Source organism: Aptenodytes patagonicus, chromosome 1, assembly GCF_965638725.1.
Source record: "Aptenodytes patagonicus chromosome 1, bAptPat1.pri.cur, whole genome shotgun sequence".
NCBI classification, from domain to species: domain Eukaryota; kingdom Metazoa; phylum Chordata; class Aves; order Sphenisciformes; family Spheniscidae; genus Aptenodytes; species Aptenodytes patagonicus.
The window spans coordinates 119,801,936-119,828,745 of record NC_134949.1 but is presented as its reverse complement, the minus strand read 5'-3'; the positions used below and the strand labels follow the sequence as shown (position 1 = coordinate 119,828,745).

Genomic DNA, 26,810 nt, shown 5'->3' with positions numbered 1-26,810 from the left:
GGCTGTGTAGAAAGGCTGTCAGTCCATTTAGCTGGTTGGTCTTTTTGCCGTTTGGGAAGGAACCAATTTACAGGAAGGCTAGCTCCTCTTCACTTGCACGAGGGTAAACCCTGCCTCCTCGCCATCTGTTTCTTTTACCATTTTGTGCATTCCTACAGCATAACTTAACTAAACACCATCCTGCTGGTAAAATTACATTATGTCATTTTCACTCAGTGGGAACTGTCAACACCAGTAAGATGCTTCATTAAGTAGAAAACATCAGATGATCTACTAACCCATTCTCAATCAGTCATCATTTTACACAGCTGCTGGGAGCCTTTGTTTTTTTCTTTTTTCAATAGCCTGGTTTGAAGTTCATAGTAGTACAAAATGTTGTGGTGCTAAAATTGGCATAGTTTTTAAAAGCCTTCATTATAAGATTTGTGTTCGTTAAGTCTTTGCTTTTGCCCAAAGTTTTTGCTGGAATTATGCTTACGTACAGGATCACTTGAAGGATCACCTGTCACTTTTTCACATTGGTTCTTATGAAAGGAAGCACCTCACCGGTAAATGCCAGAAGCCACTCTAACGTCCTGAGCAATATCTGGTAATACCAGCATGTTCATGCATGCGAGGGGTGGTGGGGCGGTGACTTTTCAAATAGCAAGGGAAGTGTCCCTTCTTTAGTTCTTGGATGCAAAAGGATGAAGAGTGCAGGTGTAGGAGTACTTTGTTGTTCCCACCTCTGTGCTAAAAAGAGCATACATTAGCTAGACAGTATTTAGAGATTACAGATCACTGTGAGATTTTGAGTTTTGATTATTTTTAATGAAAGGCAAAACCAGTTTTAAGAGTCATTGGAAGTTTGTCATATATTTTGATCTGTTTTAAGCCTGGTCAGAATGCCTTAAAAGCCAAAACTAGGATGGAGAGAGATTTAGGTTGTGATAAGTATTAGGAATTTTGGTCCCATAAAATTCTTTGAAAGTTGCATTCAGAGTGTTTGTAAGCATACGTATGAAGTTAACTGGCACATCAGTATGGACAGATAGAATCCATATATTTAATGCCATGAACAGATATTACCCTCACTGATGTCACTGGTGGTTAATTTAGAAGCTCAAATACTGACAATCAGAATTACATATTTTGGAAATTATTCGCTACTTACTACTTCTTTCCCTGTCATGATTTTTTAAAATTATTTTTGAAAAATTTAAAAATAACGAGAGATTCACAAATAGTTTGGGAAGCTTCTCCTCGAGAAGCTGAAGTTTGCCAAGTAAGTGACTCAGTCCTCGTCATGCATTAGAACAATGGCCTGATTTAATATGACAAAGTAGAAACTGTTAATGAGGTATGTCTTCTGTTTACCCCATTTATCATTGTAAAGTATAGAAGTTATGCTGCACTCTTAATTAAAGGTGAAGCCAGTAGCTTGACACTTTCCAGAAGATGACCCTGTTTCAGTTTCCTGTACTTTTGCCAAAGTATTTGGGATGAAATGTTCTGTGCTGAATAGTCGCCTGAGAAGCATTTCATTTTATTTATTTACTCTGAACTTCTCCACAGAGACTGTCCCGCCATTTCTGAGAGGGAGACTAATTTGCAATCATTTTATGGAAAAATTTGCAATCTCTCTGTTCAAAGTTAAGAGCTTGAGATTTGGCTGCGAGCTTTCTCATATCTGAAGGATATTCTTTTTTAGTATATATGGAGGAGGAAAAAAGAAAAGAAGAAGAACAACTTCAATCCACAGCTCAGCAGTTACATTCTCCGCAGAGTCAGTGCGTCTCTCAGAGTGGAGAGGGAAGGAAACTATACCATCTTTAGGCAGGGAAGCCAGGAGCAAGCTAAAGCACAATATACGCCCCGCTCCAGGAGCATTCGCATTGCTCAGCTGTAGGATTTCCATAGTTTAATGTGGTGTGACTGCATTGCTCTGACAGTAAGTAGTCTAAGCTGAGGCTGCTTACAAATCGCACTGCAGGAGGAGCCGGGCTGAAAAACGCACGTAGGAAAGACAAAGAGGTCTTTCCGAAGCCAGGACTGATGAAGTTGGTGCAAGGAGGAACTCAACACACAAAAACTGTGTTAAAAGAATGTCATAGGTAGCAGAGAAACTCAGAGGTGTCCAAGTTGCACACTCAGAAGCATCAGCGTTAACAGGGCCTGTGCGTATCTGTACTGTATTGTCATTTATTATGTGCTCATGTGGGATGTCTATTACGTAAGATGAACAAAGTTACGAAAGGTGAAGTATGGTTATGCAAGAAAGGGATTCGTATAGAGACCAAAGTTGTATCTTAAGCAGGTGGAGCATTGCAGAGCGGTATCAGAGGGTGTTAAGGTTAAGAAACTTGAATTAAGACTGAATCCGTCACATCACAGGGTTTTTGGTAGTTCTGAATGGTGCTATACAATGTTGAGCACTCCGAAAAATTAAGTTCTCAAATTGCTAGTTTGCACCCAAGTATTATTCATATCCTACACTGAACATGCATTGTGTGCCATCTGATGTTATTTAGCCGAACTTTTTGAACAATCCTCCAGCTTTTGTTATTCACCCAGAGCTATTTAGTACCTTAGAAATGAAAACTCCTTTTCCACTGACAGAACCTCATTACCTTATTTCACAAGCATGCTGCAGTGAAGTCATTTCTTGCAGCGTTAGCAACTGTGAGCAGTCTTGGGACATTAAATACAAAAGCATCGTTCCTGCAATCTTTAAGCATACAAGTTGTCTCAGAGAACGTTGCTATAGTGAGACTTAGGTCAACCAGCACGGTGTTTTCGTGCTTGCTGGGCTAATTTTTTACAAATATTTCTGTATAATTGGTTGGTAATATATACATATTCAAGTGCACAGATTCAAGTAAAGTACAAGAAACTGGCTGAAACTCCTGAACAGCTCTGCAAAGCAGCGTGTGTGCGGTCCAGATTTAAATGGGGAACTGCGCCGCATATTGAGGGTACGTCAACAAAAGCTAGGGGATGGGGCTAAAGCCCCCTCTAGTAAATGTTTGCTTAAGTTAGCAGAACACTGGTGAAATGTGCTACAAGGAGTTATTTAATGTCATCAGAAAATGGTTCTAGTTACATTACTACTAGGCATGTGTTGACGTTCATTAACCTGTCAGCTCTGCTCCTAGTTCTCAGGCAGGAGGTGTGACCTGGTGCCATTCAGTGCATTAGCACGAACACAAGCGTAGCGATAACATTGTCTAGAATGGCAGCCAAAAATAACACCATCCTTGCATTTCCTGAAGATGCTTGTTGTCAGTGTCTAGACTTTGGCACAGTCAGAGGTAGTCCTCATTGGCACAGTAGGCTGCTGAGTCATTAAACTCTTAGCCTGTGACACCTCCACAGAATTTGCTCTATAGGTTAGAAGGGATGTACTGACTATTTGGTTACTCTTAGAGAAATGTGTCTGCTTGAAATCATAATGTTACTAGTGAATTGTTTTGCTCAACACCAGCATTTGGCTGAAATAAAACAAAGATGATGTCATATCTTCAGAACAAGTGCTTATATTGTGCTGTATCAGATTGAAACTTGACACATACCTACTGACACTCAGTTGTGTCTCAGCGCAAAAAATAGCATTATCTGGCCCATATATAATAAGTATTGCCAAAGGAAAGTGGTTTTACCTATCAGAAAAAAATAAGCCCAAATCTTGCACATAAAACACACCAGTAATTAGACATGCCTTCAGTATGAAAGTTTGATTCATTATGTTTTTGCAGCAGCGTACTTGTAATACAGCATTGCAATAGCAATTAGCAACAGTAGTAACAGGGAAAGGAGTATTAACTCTCATCAGTGTTAGCCCAGGTTCCTTGAATAAATTCCTACTAGCATTTGTAATACTACAGGGCCTTTTATTCAAACAGTAGCTATATCTGAATGATGTTGGTAAATGCGTGCACATCAGGGGAAGAGAGAAAAAAAGAGAAATGCCCTCTTCATTCTCTTTCCCACCTCCCCTCCAGTGGGAGTTCAGTAGCTGCAGAAGACAGACGGGCTGTTCTCAGTCATCACTGGTACAACTAGAAGTCATAGATCAAGGTCCTCTTGTCACTTTTCCTGAAGCTCCATCCTTAGGTCAGGAACCCAGCATGTGAGTAATGCTGCCAGATGATACCTTGGCTTCTCTCACAGGACAGAAACCCTGATTTCTGATCTCCTGCAGCCTTAACACAGACTTCTGGTCAGGTAGCTACTTTCCTAATCTCAGATACAGATCGGCAGTGAGTGCTGCCTCCATGTCTTTCCTCTTGGCTTTGCCCCCAAAGCAGATGAAAACAACTCAACAGCAAGTTTATATAAGGCAAATAGGTAAAATTTGCTGATTTTCTTCTTTTCCAGCCTCTGTTGTAGGTATTATTATTGTTATTGCTATTGTCATGCCCATTACTATGGATATCAGAATATGATACCCTGCCATCAGTGTTCCTACTTGTGTCACCTAACAGCTAGTCTACAGCAGTTATACCAAAACGTGAAGCCGATGGTATGTAGAAGGCTTTTCGTTATTGCAGAATAATACAGTCTGCCTCTTCAGCTGCTATTTGAGGGCATCAGGTTTATGTCTCTGCAGTGGCTTTGATGGGTGGTCTTTGTCCATATCATTGAAGCACTCTTGGTCTAGCCCTGGATGTCTGATTAATCATCTCCTGGCCTAGGTTGAAGACTGTGAATGTTAAGTTCATGCTTGAGCTCCTTGCAGCTTTGTTCCCATTCAGTCTTCTACCTCTTGGATAGTATGTTGGCTGTGAAGTAATCCAGTGGGGCATGGAAATTAAAGTTAAACCTGATGTTTACAGAGGGAACAAAGTGTGTTGCCTGCAATCTATTATTGTTGCCCAGAGACTAGGGAAGATGGGGATCACTGATGTACAGAAAAGGTTGTTGTCGCACTTGTAAGAACTCACCTAGGACTGGACTGAACTCCCCTGGACATTAAGGATTTTTGCGAGTTCCATCATGTGCTGCTTTGTGTGCACATTATTTTGTGTTCTGGAGTATAAATATGCAATACCATATACATTTAAAAATAAAAACCAGCAAAACTAAAACCCTAACTAAAACAATACTAAAAAGCACCCTCCCACAAAACAAGACTCTTTACATGGAAGAGACTATTTGAAAACGTCATTCAGATTCTTTGATGCATTGTAGAAGGTATTCGCACTTCAGCAAGGAGTGCACTTTAAGAATTTACCTACAGTTTGTTTAATTGCTCCATAAGTACTAGCATTTTTGTCCATTTAGAAAGTTATTGTAGCACCATTCTAGACAGTTGCAGAACAGAGTGAAGTATTAGTCTTTCTTGCTGAAGAAATCATCTTTGGATGATTTCTGATTTGGAAAAACAGTAGGAGCTAAATTGTTGACTAATATAAATGAGTACAGTTCACTTTAGTCTTCATCAGGTTTCAGTTAGTACAGTTCGACGACCTGTCAGCTGATGGCATTACTTCCTTGCTATATGTAATGGTGTAAACTGTCACAGCTTGTTTGTCTTCAGGCAGAGATAGCACATTTCAAGTGGCCTGCTTTGGGCTGCTGTTCAAACTTGGAGAATGAATTATAGAATTCATTTTACCTTGACTGTGAGCTCCAGCTGGTAAACTCTGTTATGGATAGTCATATCATTTTAATTATTTGTTTCATTTCTGTAGGGCACTTGCTTGGGCTTTCCCATGATGACTCCAAATTTTGTGAGGAGAACTTTGGCTCCATGGAAGATAAGCGCCTGATGTCCTCCATTCTGACTAGCATCGATGCTTCGAAACCCTGGTCCAAATGCACTTCAGCAACTATAACAGAGTTTTTCGATGATGGTCATGGTATGTATTACCACACCTTGTGTCAGCTACATGTTAGTTTTTACTGTGATCTGTTTTTTCGATAAGAACATTTTATACCAGCTTGTTCATTCCTTGCTCATCTTCAGGACTATCTTGGAAGTGCTTGCAAAACAAGGCAAAGGTCTAAAAGCCAGGCAGAGTCTCACCCTCCCTCTGCATGGTTCAAATGCAAAAGAGAAGAAAGAGTTGATGGAGTGTGTGTTGGCAATAATTTGGTCTGGAGCATGGAGGGTTTTTTAAAAGCATGAAATTAGTCTTGTCTTCCCAAATGCCACAGCTACGAGCTCAGAGAGTACTTTAAACAGAGGACACAAGGAAAAGGCTTTTTCCTCACAGAAATTAAAATGGGTGATATGGTCTACTTAGCGTTAGACTACAGGTATGAGCAGAGTGTATGTGTTCTCATTACCATTAATGACATTTATTATGTTTATAATGCCATTATATTTATTACATTTATAATGCCATTGTATTTATTATGTTTATGTAGAGGGGCTGGAAGCAAGAATTAAGACTCCTCTGTGCTGTATATGATGAAAGATTACTTCTGCCCCAGGAGCTTACATTCCAAGTCATGTAACTAATATTTATTAAATATGTCATTTACCCTTTGGAGAATAAGTGCAAAAGTTTCATTTTCCAAAAGTAGTAATAAAAAAGCATAGTCTTCACTCTTTAATGCATTTTAAAGTCTTCATTGTGCTCCCAAAGCAACTGCAGTTCTTAAACAAACCATTCAAATTCCAAAATGCTGAGATAAAAATGACATAATTGAGTGAATGGATCAAGTTGTTATGGTAACCAAAATGCTTATGGATAAAAAGTATGGTATGTCTGCTGAATGTAAAGGTTTTTTTGCTTTTAAATATTTTGTCGGCTAATTTCCGTGCTCTCTGAAATATTTTCTCCTGTTTTCCTCTATTGGAGAATGACTTCATTTTTTCTCTCTGTCTTATTAGATCCATTAATCTGTACTGTCCTGTTTTATGGTCCATATTGCTCTGGCATTGACTTAGTATTACCAAGTTAGTTTCCACATATGAAGAGAACTTTCCTTTTTGAGTTTAGTTACTGAGGTACAGTACCGTTCACTGGGGTAAAAAAAAAGGGACCTCCCTTGCCATCCATGAGTGACTTCTTAGAGAGCACAAGGAACTCTGAACTACATTTCTTCTTCTGTTCCTCTCCTGCTGCAGGCGAGTAGAAAGGTTGTTCTCATTTTTTCCCTTTTTTTGTGACCTGACTTCTTTCCTGTACTATGCATCCAGCTAGCTGCTCTCTCCAACAATAAAGAAAGCAAAGAGAGCATTTCTCCCACCGGAGAGCATTTCTCCCACCCACCTCACCTTTGGCTTGTTTGTACCTGGGGGGATGCTTGAAATTTGGACCCTTATCTCTGAGGTCCAGTCTCAATGTGGAAGTAAGAAGGGGCTGTAACAATCAGTCCTACAGGTCTAAGAATATAAGTCTGCCAGTTTTTTTCAGTAAAAGTAGGTAGGAGCTTCAGGTCCTTCAGAGCTGCATTATGGTCTCCTTGTTCAGCCTGAGGGCTGTTTTCCTGTACACAAAGCTTAGCAGTCCTCAACTGCTGACGATTTTCACAAAGTCATGTATTCTTTGCTGCATGTAAAGGGCTTAGGATCTGTCAGTCTGTTAACGGATAGGTTAGGGTACATTGCCCTTTCTAATACTCATGAGTAGTTATCATTCAGGCATGTAGTCCCAAAGTTATCAATGTGATGAAATAATTCACAGAAAATTTGAACCTCTCGCCATAGATTTCCATAGTCCTCTGGAAATTAATTTTATTACTGATGCTATTGGTGTGATTTCAAATATACAATGTTTAGGGAATCTCTTTTCTTGATAGATCAGGCCTTCAGAGACCTTTTCTAAGTAACAGTCTCCCTTTTCTGTTGAAGTTCATAATTTTTCAGTTACTTATCTTAAATCAAAGATTTGTCTTAACAGAACACAAATACTATCTATGAAGTAAAAATGAAGTCAATGATTTCAGTTGCAGTTTCTTCAAATTATTGTGCTGAAAGGACACGCGTTATTTGAGGAAGGGAACTTCTGGTTTTGTTTTCTTCTTCCAGACAGTGAATGAATACATTTGTAATGTACGCTGAGTGTACCAGAAACCACAGGATCCTAGTAGAGCATGACACTGCCTTTCAGACTGCTTTGGGCTGATAATAAAACAGTGCAAACGTGCCATATTTCCGTGTTTCGTTCAGAATAAGCATGTGTCTGCTTTTCGGGTTGCTCATTTCTTTCCTTAGCTGGGGCAGATGTACTGTCGTGTAGTTGCAGTGTTTTCCCTCCCTTTTTGTTTTCAAGAAGGTGCTCCCCTGCAATCTTCCCATAGAAAGAAGAAAATCCTATCTCTCTCGAGTGCTGCTAGGCAGAGAAAAAAAAACTTAACCATTCAGGTGTAATTTTGAGCAGTGCTGCAGGCATAATGTAGACGAGGAAGGCACAAAATAGCAGTTGCAACGAAAGAATACAAATATTCGTATGCCAGGCTGTCTTTTAGGATGTTTGTGACCAGATTTTGCATAGTCACAGGAAGCTTATGTGGGAAACACTGAACAAGAGGAGACTCTTCCATTCTCTAATAGGCAGCATAAGCAGTTTGCACCAGGCTTTTGGTCTGAGCGGGCATGAGCTTATGAATTGTGACACTTTGTGACAAACGGGGCATGGCAGCATTGGTGTGGGGAAATAAACTGCTTCATCTGCTGCTCCTTATGGCTAAGCATAATGAAATGTGAATGAAGTCCCGAAGTTTGGATCTGTGAGCAGTATTCTACTACAAAAGAACAGTAAATGTCTTATCAAAGCTTTCAAGTAAGTTTCCCATATAGATTTAGATGTTCACCCCATACTGCTGTAACAGCAAACATCACAGTCTTGACTCTAATTCCTTAATATCACTTTATCAAGTACTGGTGTTCCTATTTTCTAAATTTGGAAAGCAATGTTGGGGAGCGGACTCATCTTATAAAATGTGGGTATTTACTATGTAGGTAGCTACTCCTAAACTGGGTATTTAAGTTCCCATTGTAGTGCAGAGGGGTCTAATCAATGGCATCAATGATTTGACTGATCTCATGAGTTGCATTAGTAGTGCTGAATTACACCATAAACTCATTTGCGTGAGCAGTGAAACATGTGACAGCTGACTGAATTGCAGATACCAGCATTACATACAGTTAAAGTCAGCTAAATAAATCCAAATATAAATGTCTTGTCCAAGGTCAACCAGGAGGTCTGGGGAGGATCAAGGTGCTGATTCCCTGTCTCCTGAGGCCCACTCTGAGAGCTATAAACATCATTGTCATGATGTCACCGTTTGTTTTACACTCATGAGATGACCCCAGACAGCAGTTTGACATTTAGGAAGAAAAGGCTGAGTTAGTGTCCAGAAGACAGTGACGTTTATTTCCATCTGCTTTTAGCCAACCCTCTCCTAAGGTACTAATTGCCTTTATTGTCATGCCAACCACTAGGCTGTGGTATGATTGCCTGCGATTTATTGTGTTTGTCAGAGTGCTCGGTGCTCTGTGCAACTGAAACAAGGACTATTTCTATTTTAATTAATTTATATCCTGGTTATCTGCTTCCTGCACAGATCTTATTCTGCCTTTTTTTCCCAAGATATATTGCACATAACATTGAGGAGATATAATGAGATGGCTTAATTAACACTGTCGTCAGACAACAATGTTGCTCTATTCTAGGGCACACAGATGTTCTTTGGTACTCGGGAGAAAAAATGGGAATAGCAGTATATACATGCTCTGTATGTTGCAATGTAATGTAGTGAATTGAAGCTCTCTCTGCCCCTCTCAACTAGGGGGCCCAGGGCAAACCGTTCTCCAACTTCTTAACTCTGTCTTTTCTGACCATTACAAGTAGGAGATTGGACCAGCTGGTGGTGAAAACACCTGCACTTCGTTGCAACTTGTCTAAACATAGATTACCACTGCTACTATCTATAAACGTAAAGATTCCCCCCCCCCCCCCCCCCCCCCCCCCCCCCGTGGGGAAGCCTTAGGGGCCTTTCCTATCTTCAGTTTTGAATTTATCATGTGAGATCAGCTGGAACACCTAGCTTTATAGACATTATATGTGTTTCCTCAGAGCAGTATCGGTTAAGGAGAACTTTGGATCTCATTCCCCTGTATTCTGAAGGGGAAAAAATGTTATATTTGCTATGTAAGCTTGTGAAACCTGTTATTCACATGTGAAAGATATTCAAATGGATGTTAACTAAAATGATTGACAAATGAAGTATATGCAAGGATGTGACTTTGTTTTTCTTTTTTCTCTAAGTTTATATTTCCAGTCATGGTAGATCTCAGTGATGGGCAGCAGTGTCTGTCCTGGCAAAATTGTGTTATTACGATGTTTTAAAATACTGAATAATGGTTGCACTTTGGGAGTTTGATAAATGCTGCAGTATGTATATAATAGTAGTGTATACCGCTAAACGTTGACATTCTAGTGCCTTCCCATCACCACCCTAACACTGTATGTACTCGCTTCCTCCCCCATCACAAGGTATATGAAGTAGGACTTCCGCTGTTCTTTGCTTTTAGAGAGTGTATTTTTGACAGCAACTTTTGCCAATGATGTCCTTCTCAGAAACCCAGAAAAAAAGATCTGTGCTTCCTCACTCTTGACCATGACTTTGTATTTTACACTACAACAGGCTTTGAACACTAGGGTACTTTTAATTATCTTTATCGCGTGGCACTCAGCTCATCCGTTAGCATTGGCACACCTTGTCTTCATTTAAAAAGTCAGCATAATCCAGATTAAAGATAAGGCTAGGGTAAATCAGGGTCAGCAAAGGACAAACGGAACAAGTTTAACAAGACAGAGAGTTTTTTGGTAGTAAGTGATGATGCAGAAAGAATTTTTGGCTGATTTGGCTAATTGGCTTTAGTCTTCAGAGGAAAAAAAGAACAGCTGCAGTAAGTGTGTGTTCTGGAGGGAAAATACAACTCATTGAGAGATGGGGTATTTGGCTTGTTTAAATTCACTACCATAGCTTGAAATTCTATTCCATTTTTGTGTAAATAGTGAGGATTTTATAGATAGCCTTTTTTCGCCCGTGATCCAACTGAAGAACACTGGTGTAGGTTCCAAAGTGAGGTAAATTGTGGTAAGTTATTTTGGCTAAGGATAAGTGAAGCTTGCCCAGACCACATATCCCTTTCATGAAGTGTAGAAGAGGTTACTCTGAATAAATAATTCTGCATGTTAACAAGTAAGTTTTTCAATAGTAAAAAAAAATCTATCAGTAGATCCTCTAGAACCTAAATGTGAATTCTCATTTTTAGAGTGTGCCAGACAAATCTTGGCCTCTGCAATGTATCTCAAAACACATATTCAATTATTTATGTTTATGCTATTTTTTTCTTTTCTTTCTGTTATTTATGTATTTTTGTATAAAATGGATAGCCCTTTTCAAACTAATTCCAGAAGCAGCCAAGTATCATTCCTTACAAGGAAAGCCTAGTCCAGATTTACTGCCAACACTAGTTTTGATACGCAGCTTATATTTTTCCTTTGATCTGTTGGGGTTTTTTTCTTTTTTTTCTTTTAAGTGCCTCATTGGCTACAAGTCTGTTTTTTGTGATTTTTCGGGCATCCCTTTAGAAGCTTTACCATTTCTGACATTCTGTCTCAAAATTCAAATGACAACTTTGCTTACTTTGCCATGATTCTTGAGCATTCCTTAAATCGCAAACAGATAAATAGAGTGGAATGTGTTCAGAGTAAATTCAAATAAAGGAAACCAGGATGAAAGGCCAAAGGGACCTGAGTAAAACTCATTTACACCCTCACGTTGGAAATAGCAGCTCGACACCTGGTGTGCTGCTGGGTGAGAACACAGTTGCAATAGTATTGCTTTGTCCAAAACCTGATGACACCTCAGAGAGCCTTTCCATTCACGTCAGCATCCTTTGAATGAGGCTCGCTGTCATTATCGTTCTGCCTAACTAGAATGACAGATTTACAGAACTGCAGAGAAAACTAGGAAATGAGTAACAATAGGTTGGTTTGCTCTTTTAGGTAACTGTTTGCTGGACCAACCGAGAAAGCAGATCCTGGGCCCCGAGGAGCTTCCGGGACAAACCTACGATGCCATTCGTCAGTGCAAACTGGCGTTTGGACCCGAATACACAGTGTGTCCCGGTATGGATGTGTGCTCTCGCCTCTGGTGTGCAGTTGTGCGCCAAGGTCAGATGGTTTGTCTGACTAAGAAGCTGCCTGCTGTGGAGGGAACACCATGTGGAAAAGGGAGGATCTGCCTCCAGGGAAAATGTGTTGACAAAACCAAGAAGAAATACTACTCAGTAAGTTACCAGCTGTGACCCTAGGGAATTTTAGAAGGCACGAGCCTCAAAGGCGCTGATTTTTGTGGGAGTGAAAGGGACTTTATGGAAGTCAGATTGAAAGCTGCCTTATTTGTTAGTACGTAATTGGAGTTTTATTGTTGAGGGATATAGGAAAAACGCTGCTGAGTTTCAGGAAGCATGTTTTCTTCTTGAAGTATGAAAGCCTTCATTCCTGGAAAACTGGGAGCATCTCTTCAGAGTAGAGGATTTGCCCATTCAGTAAGTCAGGTCTCAGGACATATGGAAAGATTGTCAAGGACCTATTCTTAGTTTCCTGACTTCTTGGCAATGGACGGTGAGGTAAATTAAATCTGTAAATTTAATTTACAGCCCTCATCTGAAAGGCCCCAGGGCCCTAACCCTAGTGAAGAGAAAGGTGGATGAAGTTCATCCAGAATATAATTTCTGGAGCAGAAAAGTTTGTACCTCCAGTGACAGAGTCCCCTCTGTCAACTTTATACATCTGAAGAGTCCCCAGGCTCATGAGAACTGTCAACTGCACAGTTCAGATACTTCTAAATTTACTGGGTAGACAGTAGCACTGCCCCTTCTGTTATACCCACAAAAGAGGTATGGGCTTGTAGAGCTTTGTGAAGATATTTGCAAACTATGAGAGTCATTCAAATCAAGCTACAGCCCTTATAACACCCTTTTTTATGAAATGATGTACTTCTGCATGCTGTTGCAATACTCCTTCTAGGTAGCTAATTTAGCAGAGTTGCAAACTATATCTGACAACTCCATCTCTTGCCAGTAATTCAGAGCAATACCTACACATCACAATAATTGCATTTAATTAATTATAGATTATCCTTATGAACATATTCTGGGAGCCAAACCCCCTGGAGCTACTTTAAGGGGCCCTATTGGTAGGAATAGCAAAAAATAAGAGAGCAGCAATGAGACTATGGGCACCGTTTCTGGTGCACGGGTGTCTTCCATGAAACAGGCTGAAGGCAGCTGTGCAGAGCAAGGCCTAGTATTGCCTTTGCATGCACAGTGCCAAATGAGATGTCATCAACGTGCAGATAAAAGACAGAAGTTAACTCTGCTGGGAGAAAGAGGCTCCTAAGACCCATTATCCCTGATTAAAATGATCAAGGAATTGCCTTCAGTTGAGGAAAACATTAGCACTGTCTTTGAGATGTAGCACCTTTATTCACACTTGGATGATGTCCTTACCTCCCACTGTTCCATCTATTTCAGGCTTCAAGCCATGGTAACTGGGGGTCCTGGGGACCTTGGGGGCAGTGTTCCCGTACCTGTGGCGGAGGAGTTCAGTTTGCTTATCGTCACTGCAATAACCCAGCTCCTAGAAACAACGGCCGGTACTGCACCGGCAAGAGGGCCATCTACCGCTCCTGCAACATCACACCATGCCCAGCAAATGGTAAGTGCCTTTGTGCCGAAGTGCCTTCGTGCTCCAGCCTCTGTGTTCATAGATAGTAAATATTGAACATCTACTGTGAAAGGAAACAACAAAGGTGTCCATTGTAGTTTCTCCAAAATGTATTTACCAAGGCAAGACATTCATCGTTAATACAATACCATAATTCTTCCCCCATCCCCACCCTGACGCCGTACAGAAAGGACACTTGAATGAAAAGAAATTTCAGTCCTGGAAAATGAACCGTAACGCAAACTTTAGTCCTTTAATGCTTATTATGTCATGGGAAGATTTCCAAGCTAAAACAGTTGAAGGATGTGAAGGCCAGTTCTAAGTAAAGAGGTGAAGTGACATAACTTAAAAATTATGTAAAAAAGAAATTGGAGTAATAGATGGGCATAATGATATTTGCAGCATCGTCTGAAATAGTCACTAATGATGTGAATAATTCTACAGCTAAATCTTTTCGACAAGAGCAGTGTGAAGCAAGGAATGGTTATCAGTCTGACGCAAAGGGTGTCAAGACATTTGTTGAATGGGTCCCCAAGTATGCTGGAGTGCTTCCCGGAGACGTTTGCAAGCTCACCTGCCGAGCCAAAGGAACTGGCTATTATGTGGTGTTTTCTCAGAAGGTAATGGCATCTCCAATCATGATTTCATGCTCCAGTTTAGAAGTGTGCTGTATCTTAGAAATCTTTCCTACAACAAGGGAAAAGAAGTTAATCATATGATTCAAAGATTTAACTGTGTGATTGGATTTAATGGCTTGATCCACTGGTTATACATTAGGACCAGAATTAGCTTCCAACATGAAGTAAGTTTTTCCACATCTCAATATGTGGATTCATGAAAAATACGGGCCTCTTAGTGCGCTCTGCACTAGTTTGTTTTCAGTAGTGGATAAAGGGGTTTTTGCCTGGAGAGTCATCTGTCATTCTGGGGTTTTCTGGAGGAGAAAGAGTAGTATGAGTAAAAGAATAAGTTTTACCCTGAATTATGTTAAGGGAGTCCAGAGTAACTCTTATGGAGCCAATTAATATAGAATAATTAGCCAATTAGTATAGATGTGACTTGTGGTCAGTTTGTTACATCAGATGCAATTCGAACTGACTTGTCTCCCACACTTATACTTGCAGTTTTCTGCCTCTAAATGTTATGAAGGTAACATTTAGATGTAGATAGCTCAAATGCAAGGCTATCTACAAGTACTGTTATTGTTATTATTAATAAGCTGTGAGATCATCATTAAAGCCACGGTCATTTTAGTGTCTTACGGTGGAGTTACCTGTCGCTGCTTTTCAGCCCTTTGCTAACTGTCATCTGCTTTTGTGCTGGGAATGTTAGAGAAACTCAGTCTGGTCTGTCAGGGTGGGCGCTCTGTTCTGAGTAGGTGACATAAATAAGTCACTGGGTTTTGCCAGTCAGATTCACAAAAGCAAATCTTTTCCATGGTAGTTTTAACTAACGGTCATTTGATTGCCTAGGTAACTGATGGTACTGAATGTCGACCGTACAGTAATTCAGTCTGCGTCCGGGGAAAATGCGTCCGCACTGGTTGCGATGGCATCATCGGCTCAAAGCTCCAATATGACAAATGCGGGGTGTGTGGAGGAGACAATTCCAGCTGCACAAAAGTCATGGGAACCTTTACCAAAAAGAGGTATTGATCTTGAGTATTAGTAAATGTATCTCGTTGTGCAAATAGTAACTCTGCTATGTGCTTGCTTTCTTTCTGTCTCGAAATGCAATTTACTTTCACAAGAAGGTTAAGCAAAAAAGTACATTGCCTGTGCTTTATTGCACTTTCCAGATGTTTACAGCCGGCCTCTTAGCATTACCCCAAAACGGGCAGTTAATCAACTGGCAAAACACTCTACCCAGTTCATTTCTGACACAAAGTGCCAGTGATACAGGTGAGCACCCCATTAATAGGAAGTCTGCCTAGAATAAGGCATAGCATCTTGTGCTACTTGCTAATCTTCCTGTGTCAGATGGATTGTGGTTTCTAGAGGAGAAAGGAAAGGGAAGAGAGGAGTGAATCAGAAGGTTGTTGGGGTCAGAATAATCTGGGTATCTCTGAAACTCTGCATTTCCCAGATGATGCTGTGTTAGCAAGTTACACACTGCGAACGTGTTTCATCTCATCTGACTTTGAATGACGAGGACATCCCACCTGATTTAGTGACACGGATTCCTTGTGTAGTTAGTGGAGAGAAGCAGGCAGCATTAGAGCACAGCTGTGAAAGTCTTCCTTAATAGCTGAGAGGGATTATAACCTGGAAATACCTTTTCACACTGCTGAGTATATGCGGAGCTTAGATGACTAAATGAGATGTCAGAAGTAAACATAGGCTTAAGCATGGCATTTGCTATATCCCTTCACGTCCCTTGGCATAATATCGATCTCCAGATGGGCTTTTTTTTAAGTCAAAATATTTATAGCAGTTATCCATAAGACATTTTTCTGTCAGAGTTCAGCTTTTAACTGTAACAAAACTTAATACAAGTAAAATAAAAGGAACCGCCGCCATGGTTTTCCCTGACCACATTGAGGGCAGCACTAAGCTTTGTACTGAGATACCAATGTCAAGTCAGTCTGCTTTCTGTCTGAACTCGTTTCCCTCCCTCTTCAAGTCTTAAGGTTCATAGAAAAATGAGGATTTTTAATTATCATTTATATAGATTCCAAGGTCTCAAAAGACTGCTGTAGTGATCTACTCTTAGAAACTTTCAGTTGACAATTTCTACTCGGTATCTGTGACTGCATTAGTGTACCATCTTTCAAAATGTACATAAACTTGATTTTGTTTTACATCTTCCCAATTCTTACATAGCATTTTGAAAGCTACCAGGAGTTGCATTCTGACTCCTGAAACGACCTTTTATTTCTATACATTTCGACATACTGATTAATAGCAGTCAAAAATGGCTTTGAGAATGAATTTATTCTAAAAATAAACATAACGAATCTTCCTCCTGGTAAACCAATGATTACTCACCTAAGGATGCCAGAACACCTCTGCCAAAAAGAATGACTTTTCATCTAAATTAGTACTTATATAAACTAAATCTTTTCCAATTTTTAAATATTGAAATATCTGGGATGTCTAAATGAAGAAGACAGTGTGACATACACTTCATGTGATTCAGTAATGATCCTTGTGCTGGAATCCAGGCTCCAGCAAAAATGTTAAAGGGGCTCCATGAATTTCAGTGAGGCCAGATTTGTAGCATAGATATGCTTGGAAACGGAGAGATTCTATTATAATTATTCCTATGAAGTTACCATCTTACTCCTCAAATCATACCTTTAACTTAAATGAGACTGGTCAGAGAGTAAAATATTAATTCAACCTCAATGCATTCAAAAAGTTGCCCCATTTAGAAAGTAATAGTCAACCTGTAAGTAACAAGTATGTTCTAACTTGATTTTGATTGAATTTTGGAGTGATGAGGATTTATTTTTTTACTGGAAATACTGTTTGAGACAATTCCCTTATGCAAGTAATTGACTTTAAAATAAGCCCCTCATTAAAATAGTGAAATCTTAATTGTCTGTAAACTGTTTTTACATATGAAAGGGCAGTGGCTGTAGTAAAATTATCTTTTCTCCACTGAAAAATAGCAGCTCCTGCATTGTTGTCCATTATAATCCAAACCATAGCAATCTGTACATTAAATGTACAGGGAAACTATTAAATGTACAAGGGAAAACTAGTATTTCCCATTGCGGACAACTGCCGTAACAACATTTGTTTGTACTTTTTTCTTTTAAAGCAGTCATAACATAATCTTCTGGAAAACTTGCTTCCTAAGAACGTTTTTTAAAAGGCTGTAAAGCCAAATTGTCAGAAGTTAGGAAAGAGGAGAATTAAGGCTGCACGTGTTTCTTTGTGCCATGGGGTGTTACAATTCTTTGTGCAGACAACTTGAATTCTCTAGCATTGCTTTTAGTTTTTGAACAAATGACTTTGTAACTTTAATAACATGTTTTAACATGTAAAAATATTTGTGCAGTGCTGTAGAGCAGAGTCCCCCCCAGCCTGTTTTTCGCACCATATTCCTTCAGCTTTATGGAGGTGCTAAATCAATAGAGTTTTAGTCATCGTCCCGTAACTCCTGGAAATAGCAGGGGAGTAGCACGAGCGTTTAATCTGTAGTCTGTGCAGTCTCTACTCGTGCAGCCAAAAATTCTAGAAATTAGCAGTCTGTTCCTTAAACAATCCCAAAGGATGCCCGCCTTCACTTTTATATATTTTTAGTGTATTTTCTCATTCCTTTTTTTCTAGAAGTTTCAGCACTAAACTTTTCAGATATGAGGTACTTGCAGAATGGTTTTATCACAGGTTTAGAAATGAAAATACATGTCTCCAGAGTCCAGCTGGTGGCTTATAGCTATGCATAGTCTTGAGATTTTTTCTATATATCAGTAAAGTTAAAATAAATAACATACTTGAGATAGTGATAAGTTCCAGCACACTTTGAATGCTTGTCACTTTCAGTAGAAGAGTTAAATATCTTTTTCTAAATCTGAATTAAGATACTTCATAAGTAGTAACAGAAAGAACTCTGTGATGGTACAAAATAAACATATGGGCGCACCTCATATTAGACACTTGACAATTAATCTTCGGCTTTATGAATTTCAAAGTAAACAAATTTTTTCTCAGTGATCAAGATTATTTTTAAATGTTCCCAAGGTACCTCTACCCAGCTGTTACTCTGCTTATGCTTTCCTTAATCATCATTATAGCAAAGACAGCGAGAAACAGCTGTAACCAATGCATATCTCATTATCTTTTCCTTGGCAGGCAAAGCGTGCATCATATTTCATATCTCCCACCCTTTGCTGAAATATATAAGCTATCTGTTATTTTTCGTTCCTCTTGTATCTGACTCACGTAAAATCATTACTAAAGCTAAAGATTCAGCAATTTGAAATAAGTGCAGTAGAAATTTCTTCAAGACATGAAGAACGATACAATAGACAAACAGTGGAACCTGGTTAAATTAATCTTAGATGAGCCTCAAGCCAAAGGGATTCAGGGCCTGAACTATAACGAAGCAAGGTGTGTCATGCCAGTGTCTTCATTAGGTGTTGCAGTAAGACTTGAGCCTTATTTCACGCTAGCTACTGAATACTCTTTTTTTTTAACTTCACTCAGCAAGGGCTACACAGATGTAGTGAAAATCCCAGAAGGGGCAACCCACATCAAAGTTCGGCAGTTCAAGACTAAGGACCAGAGCAGGTTCACTGCCTACCTGGCCCTGAAAAAGAAAAACGGTGAGTACCTTGTCAATGGAAAATATATGATCTCCACTTCAGAAACAATCATTGACATCAACGGGACTGTCATGAACTACAGCGGCTGGAGTCACAGAGATGATTTCTTGCACGCAATGGGACACTCTGCCACGAAAGAGGTTCTTATTGTGCAGATACTTGCGACTGATCCAACTCAATCAGTGGATGTCCGCTATAGTTTCTTTGTGCCAAAGAAGCAAGGGCAAATGACTAACTCTGTCACCAGCAGCGGCAGCGGCAGCAGCAAAGTAACTCCCCAGCTCATGCAACCCCGCTGGGTTACGGGGCCGTGGCTTTCTTGTTCTCGAACATGCGACACAGGATGGCACACCAGGACTGTCCAGTGCAAAGACGGGCATGGAAAATTAGCTAAGGGATGTCTTCTCTCTCAGAGACCGTCAGCATTTAAACAGTGCTTGTTGAAAAAGTGTTAACCTGTGGTTGTGATCTTCTTTAAAAGAGGTTTGATTAAGCCATTGTTGACATACCGGTATTAGGTCTGCCCAGACAGAGAGAAGCAAAGGCTTCAATATACTTACATACAGTCTCAAATTATGGGCAGAATCTGCCTATTTGGACCAAATGAAGATGTGCACTGTTTTAAATAATAGTAGGATGATCTTAATATGTCAAAAACCTAAGCATTAAAGTTGTTATAAGCCCTCTGTGTCTGCAAAAATATAAAATAAAATAATGCAAAAGAAGAAAAACTAGTGAATGGAGGATCCTGGGATATTTGAAGGTTACAGAATCATCTCCCCTTTTTCACCTACCTCTAACACAGTATGTCCTTAGAAAACGTCACATGTACCTGTGATACCACAGTAGCTTATTTTATACTGTTTTGTAAATATCTTTCACTTGGTATGTCACTTTATATCACTTGGTTCTATTAAAAAATCAAAAGACAAACTCCATAAGCAAAGTGATCGACCAAAGTATATCTGCAGCCCTTGTGGACTTGGTCCATTCTTCAGAAAGGGCCGCAGATGTTTTACTGGAAAATGAAGAGCTTGCTGCTGGTTTTAAAAAGTAATACATTTTGGTTTTGACAAAAGGAAACACATTTTCATGCTAGGAATTTCCTGATGGCAGATGATTATTCTATGACAAATACTGTGTTTCCACCAAGAAGGAGCATTGCAGCAGCTTGCAGACCAGGGATCCCCACATGTGCATTGCTCAAATACCAGCACCATCAGCGACTCCTCACCATGTGTATGTCAGACACACAGAAGGAGGATTTGGCTGCTAGGAGGAATCTGTGTACACTTTGCTTGTAAACCTTCCACTAGTTCCAGCTGTGTCACACCTCGGGGTCCTTGTTGTCGATGAACAATAGCTGCTAGCTTCTTCTTTCCATAAAACAAAGGCATACTGTATTTTGTAGAAACTAGTTAGAGAACCAAAAATTACAGGTAAGATAATCAAGTGTCTTCTAACTCAGATATTCTGAGGCTGTGTTCAACTGCTTTCTCTGTTATTTTCTCTATGGCTTCCACCTTGAATCTAACAATGTGTAATGTACCTACATCTTTTGAAGAGGCTATAAAGGTCAAAAAAACACAGCAAGCAGTTAATATTTTATCACTGTTTTGTCCATCATGTCTAACTCTGGTATTCATCTTACCAGCAAAAGTTTGTAACTATTTGTCTTTTTTGATTGTTTTGTGTGTGGTTTTGGGTTTTTTTAAAGCTATAGAAGGCATTCATGTTTTGTATATCTACCACATTTGGGAGGAAGAGGGGTCACTAGGAAGTCAAACCACATCAGGATGTGGAGGACTTGCCCAGTATCAATAAGACTGTTTCCACAGTACAGGCAGTAGCTGGTAGGAGTTTTCATTGGCAGCAACTTCTGAATCCCATTATTGTCTGGTGGAAGTTCTGTGACCGAGGATGGGCATTTCACCTTATGCAGGTAACAGGTGGAGGCCCGATAGCAGCCCTGTTAAAATTGCTTCCTTTTATATCAGCAGGCCTTGATCTGAGCCCTAGGATAACAGGTACTGAAAGAAATGGTTATAATACGCTGATGAGAATAGAATCCCATCTGTCTTTAATTCCTTCGTTCATCCACGCAGGAGAGTATGAGACTGCAGGAGGATTTTCAGACAAGCCTCACAGCTGTAAGTCAGTGGTATTTGAGCACTGAAACACCCCAGGCTCTTCTGAAAATCCCAATCATGAAATCAGTAGAGAAAACTTGTTGGCGAGTGTAGCAAGGGCAGGTCTCACTCCAGGCTGACACAAACATGTTTTTGCAACTGTGGCATGTTTGTATGAACTCTAAGAAAGCATGTGATGATTTCAAAACAGCATAGAATTGCTACATCTACAAGTATGAAACCTGGGGAGGTATCTATTTTTGTACCCTGTTCTAAATAAACAGTAATAGGGGCAGGGCCTCCTCCTCTGTCAAAGTGAATTACCAACGAACATTACTAGTCATCTTCAGCTTTCAAGAATGGCATGGCCTTCTTATTAGGAGTAGTCCTATGCAAAATTGTGGAGCTTGAGGAAAATTCTCCACTTAATCTGTGATCCCACCCGAAGAACTGAGATCAAGGCTCTGAATATTTGCAGAGTTCTGGAAAGTTAAGATTTATGCCTTCTCTGCCTATTAACATAAGATCACTTAGAAGTGTCTTATTTTCCTTTCAAGTAATCTTATTTTTATACTTATATATGTATTACACATGTTCTAGAACCTCTCAAAAAAGTTCATAACAAAGAGAAACCATCACGAGAAGAAAAATAAGGAGACTTAATGCGTGTCAGCGTAGTCTTAACATTTGTCTCTGCATTCAGCTGCTGTATTGTGGCATTTGTTTTTCCTGTGTTTTATCATAATAGAGACAGAACGTGCAAGTATTTGTGTTTGCATCATAGTAATAATTTATTATATATTCAACAGGATGAGTAAAGCTTTTGGATGCTATTCAGGCTCCAGAAGAGTAATACCATACGCGAGTATAAATTTAAAGCTTCCTTAGATCAAGAGTATCTTTTTTCATAGAAAGAGTTTATTTATAAAAAATAAATAAGTATGAGAACAAACCACTATAGTGATTTTTCCCTTTTCACCAGTGTAGTAATGAAGCAAGTTGGCATGAGCAAAAAGCAGTCGCCTTTATGTGGTGAGAGGGGCAAAGGGGACAGACCAAGGAAGCAACCCTGAAAGTGTAAGATAAACTAGGTCAGCCTGCCCTAGTTAACACTTGCCTTTCAGCTGTTCTTTGTCATCGGACTCCAATTCCAGACCTTGCTTTTGTCAGTCAGAGCTATCTCATGTAACTGATGAACGAAAAATTGGTGCAAGGTATGTGACACTGTCATTTCAACTTCTGTTCTCAACTAAATTCCTTGTCGCTCACACTGTTACGTCATTGTTTACATTACTACCGAGAGTTGCTAAACGGGATTTGTAAAAGGCATCTAGGGGATAGAAACCCGGAGTATTGCTCTTTGCATAGAAAGAAACAATCCTCAGTGTTAAACTCACTGCTGCCTTTTTGGGACACATCTCCAGTGCCCTTACATGGAGTTGGACCCCTCAGCATCGGTGTTTTTTAGAGCATCTGCTTTTCAAATAAGGCATTCTCATTAGGAAAAAGCCTGTCATCTTTGGTTTGACTGTATACAGAAATTAAGTTTAGCTGCCCTCCTGCGGAAACAGTTTTATCACAAGGGGGAGAGGGAATAATCTCGTGGATTGATCACAATTGTTAAAAAAAAAAAAAAGCAACACAGCACTGAAAAAAATAAAATAATTTATTGTTTTTACAACTGGTATGTGAACGGATGTAATGAATTTATTTATTCTTATTTAACAAAAATACCAATTGTGCAAATTCTATATTTAAAATGTTTTGCTATCGTCTCTGTCTCTCTCTTTCTCGCTCTCTTTTAATTTATGCTTCAAATTTATGTTGAAAGTACGCCTTGTGAGTTTACATAATGTATGGCACTGGTTATTTTTTGTATGTTTTTATTTAGAAAGCTTTCTGCATGAAACAGGAGTATATGTGTATACATGTGTGCACACTGTATAGATGTATATTCTTTTTCTGCTACCGCCTTTTTCTTAGAGAAGTTGTAGATTTTTGATTTTGTGACACCTCACGCTCAAAGCTCCTTTTTACACTTCACTTCAAAAATCTCTCCACTGGCAAGTCATAAAGGTCTGCGGACCAAAAAAAAACCCCATACTAGCTCCTAAAGAAGTCAGACAAGAGGCTGGCTTTGCAGAGGTGCGTGCAGTTCATGCTGCAAGCCTCGGTGATTTACCACCGAAGCTGGTAGGAGTCTCACCCTCCGCTTCAATGGGAGCAAGTTCGGGCTTGTAGTAAATGAGAGTCCTCTATACGTGAATGAAGTTTCTCTGAGTTGTCAGGGTGGCAAGTGAGTCTGCTCTCATGCAGCTTCTTATGTTTAAGTGAAAACATGACAGAGAAACTCTTGTGTGCCTCTTTAAAAATATAGCTGAAACAATGTATGATTTGGTTTATGAAGACTGAACCATTGAAAAAGCTGCTTTTTCAGTCTTTCCACCATTTATATACATACATAAATATGTATATATGGCTATAAATAGTCAAAAGCCCAATTTGGAAGGCTTTGCAATGTTTTACTTCATTGTATTCTAGCTCTTTGCACCACATCAGGCAAAGTTAGACGCAAAAAAGCCAGCAAAGCACGCATTCCCAGTGTTTCCTTGAAAATAACAATATCCATTTGCTTCCACTTTTCATCCAGTCCAACTACTGCTGAACTCAAGGGAACTTGTATTGGGGCCAGCGTAAGGAAAAAAATGCAATATAGAAAACCTACAGCTTTTCTACAGTCGGTTTATTTAACAATACAAATCACTTCTGTAGCCACCTCACCGTAAGGGCAGTACTACAGACTGCATATAATCTATTTCAAACTGTTGAAAGTTATCTTGCTTATCAGTGCCCACATTCACACAAGTTAAATTCCAGCTCAGCCTCTTTGCCCGGTGTCTCCTGCCGTCCAGGCACTACCAAAGACCCAGAGCCAGCCACAAGGCTTTAGATGAATTTGTGATGGCCAGTGGGCGATGCTTCCTCACTTAAGACCCACTCCAAAATGCCAGGGAATGACTATAAGCCTTGACTTTGACAATCTTTAGGGCAGGCTTTAAACAGGATTTGTAAGGATGGAACATTAATAATTGTGGGCTTTCAGCAGTACGTTTAGGTGAGTGTTTCTCCTCGTGCTAATGAATGCCGTGCTGTTCTTTGTCACTGAGGAAGATGGAGCCTGTGGCAAGAGCCAAAATTAGACGCTCTGAGCATGGGCTGCAGTTTTCAGGAAAAAGCTGCTGGTTTGGAGGGGTTTGTTGCTTTTTTTAATTAAGTGATTAGTTTTTATAGAGTTGCCAGAGTGCATCATTGCATTCGTACTTGTCATTGGTAACATTTTCAAGAGGGTTTTTTACTGTGGGTACACTGATACTAGCTTGTATAGTAAAGCTAGTTCAACATTTTTGTTTTGAATAACATTGCAAATGCAAATATTTCTGGTTTATCACGTGTACCGGTAATGACTCTTAACGTGAGAGAAATTGTCAGGTCCTCAGCTGGCACCACAAAATGTAGCTTTGGGGTTTATAAGACTTTATTACAAGTGTAAGTTTTCAGTGATACCATACAAGATTTGAAACGCCCCAAATGTATTCTTAGTCTGCCAGGTGAGTGGTGTAAGAACTTATCTCCAGACACGCCGTACCAAACGCCTTGATACTATCCTGCTGCTCTGCACACTGCGGAGTTGCAGGTCGAAAACAAAACTCACAATGTCATTTGCCCTGAAAGTTGTCTGTAGAGGCTCACGGTCACTCTAAGGACACTAAAATAATTTCCACGTACATCAGCCTTGCATAGTCCGTGTTGAAACACATACGTGGGCACATGTAGAACTTAACCGTGGCTAAATGCAAATGCATATTTTGTGTGTGTGCATGTGTATACTTGTGTATATATAAGCACATACATGTACATATATACACAAACAAGTATTTGGGTCTCCATTACTCCCTCTCACAGGGCAAAATAGTTACACCGGTTTTAGTTATACCTATGTAAATTCAGAGTAACTTCATTACATCATCTGGCTTTGCAGGAGCTGCTTCAGACTTATACCACTTTAAGTGACGGCATAATTTGTCTTTTAATTTATAGGAACTGGTTTACACAATTTATCATATGAACTGTGAAATTTTCAGGTAGTTTATCATATGAAACATACTCATTGACAGTCAAGCATATATGCATTGTTAAAATCCCATCAGATACAGGAAATAATATACTGAATTCAAGTAAGTTGGAGGCGGTGTAATACTCCTGTACAGCAATAAATCCATCTAATTTCTGTTGCCAGGTCATCTGCCTAACCTCAGAGAAGATAAAACGAGAGGGGTATTGTAGGGAAGACTAATGGGAAAGCACAACGTTTAGTTTGGCTTAGTTTATTTCATGTGCCTCTTTACACACTCCATTGGCGTCAGCATATTCTGGGAAGTGTCACTTTGTGCATTACAGATAACTTGGCTGAAATACCAGTACCCTTTGAAAAACGAAGATGTGTCACAAAACTTTTTTCATCCTAGCACGTGTCTAATCGAAGAGAGTTAACATTTTTAGAGCACTACTATGTCAGCCAGTTTACATCACAAATAATATGTTATGCAAAATATAAATTCATTTGAACTGAATTGTACAAGGTCTACACTGTACTATGACACATTGAAGGCCAATATTTTGCTTTGTAAACTATTACATATGTATAATTTACCAGTTGTAATCTTAAAACATTTGATTCTGTGATTTCAGTAAAAGTAATAAATACAAACTGTATCATAGGTCCAAAATACTTGTTCTATATGGTATATTTGTGGGCTACTGTTTGCCATTTGTGCCCCACTAGAGACAGACGAGCAAAAAAAGACTGAGCTGATCCCTACATTAAGGCATAAACATCCCCACTTCAGTTGTGGTGGGATGGGGTTCTGTCAGAGTGTTTCTGCGAGTCATGAAATACAACAGGAAAGTGCAGAAAGCGGCATTCGGTGCCTCTCCAGAGCCTTAGACAAAGTTCCTATTTGCTGCTGTCCAGAAAGATGGTATATACCGGTGATCTCCTGAGCCTCCCCAAAGGGCCCATGAAATCCATGGGATCTGTCCAAAAGCAACGCCCTGCAGAATTCATGGATTAGATATTCAGCATGAGATTCATAATTAGGCATATAAACCAATCTAAGAGCAGTAGAAACCTGCCAGAATGGGTAACGGGAGTGTACGATGTGTGCAGCAGTGGCAGTACAGCCTGTGTCAAAGGAAAGATAAAAGCAGTAATTAGGGGATTGGGCTGGTGAGACGGAGTTGTATACACACTCCGGCTGAAGTGTGGCTCTTAAGATGCGTTATTACCAAGATTTACTTTTCTAATAGAACCATATTATTATGCATTATAATTCCATTTTCATGCTGATTTCTTACTTATCCTTTCTCATTCCACAACACTAAGTTGGAGTTTTTCTTGTTCCCGAAAACGATGCTTTCTTTCCAAAAGTGAAAGCAAACTCATCCTGTCTAAATCTTACCCCATGTGCCTGTCTAATCTGTTGATTGCTGGCATTTTTATGAATTTTGGATTTTGCCTTTTTCCTAATGTGGAGTTTTTGCTTTATTTTGTTTTACAAATTGTAAATGAAACTGATTCTTATTTACAGAAACAATTTATATATGCCTAGGAATAGCTCTTCTTCCTAGGTTTTCAAACAACGGCAGTGAAGCTTTACAGAGCTGCCAGTACCT

The 26,810-nt window shown here is 39.6% G+C and overlaps 1 protein-coding gene across 1 annotated transcript in view; it reads left to right on the top strand.

Moving 5' to 3' along the window:
* Positions 1-25,854, top strand: part of ADAMTS5 (ADAM metallopeptidase with thrombospondin type 1 motif 5) — a 47,312-nt gene extending 21,458 nt beyond the window's left edge. The window contains exons 3-8 of the mRNA XM_076352481.1: positions 5,673-5,840; positions 11,952-12,235; positions 13,484-13,667; positions 14,121-14,296; positions 15,149-15,324; positions 18,830-25,854. Coding sequence (XP_076208596.1) covers positions 5,673-5,840; positions 11,952-12,235; positions 13,484-13,667; positions 14,121-14,296; positions 15,149-15,324; positions 18,830-19,403 — 1,562 coding nt within the window. The 3' untranslated portion in view covers positions 19,404-25,854. The remainder of the gene's footprint in view (positions 1-5,672; positions 5,841-11,951; positions 12,236-13,483; positions 13,668-14,120; positions 14,297-15,148; positions 15,325-18,829) is intronic.
* The last annotated feature ends 956 nt before the right edge of the window (positions 25,855-26,810 follow it).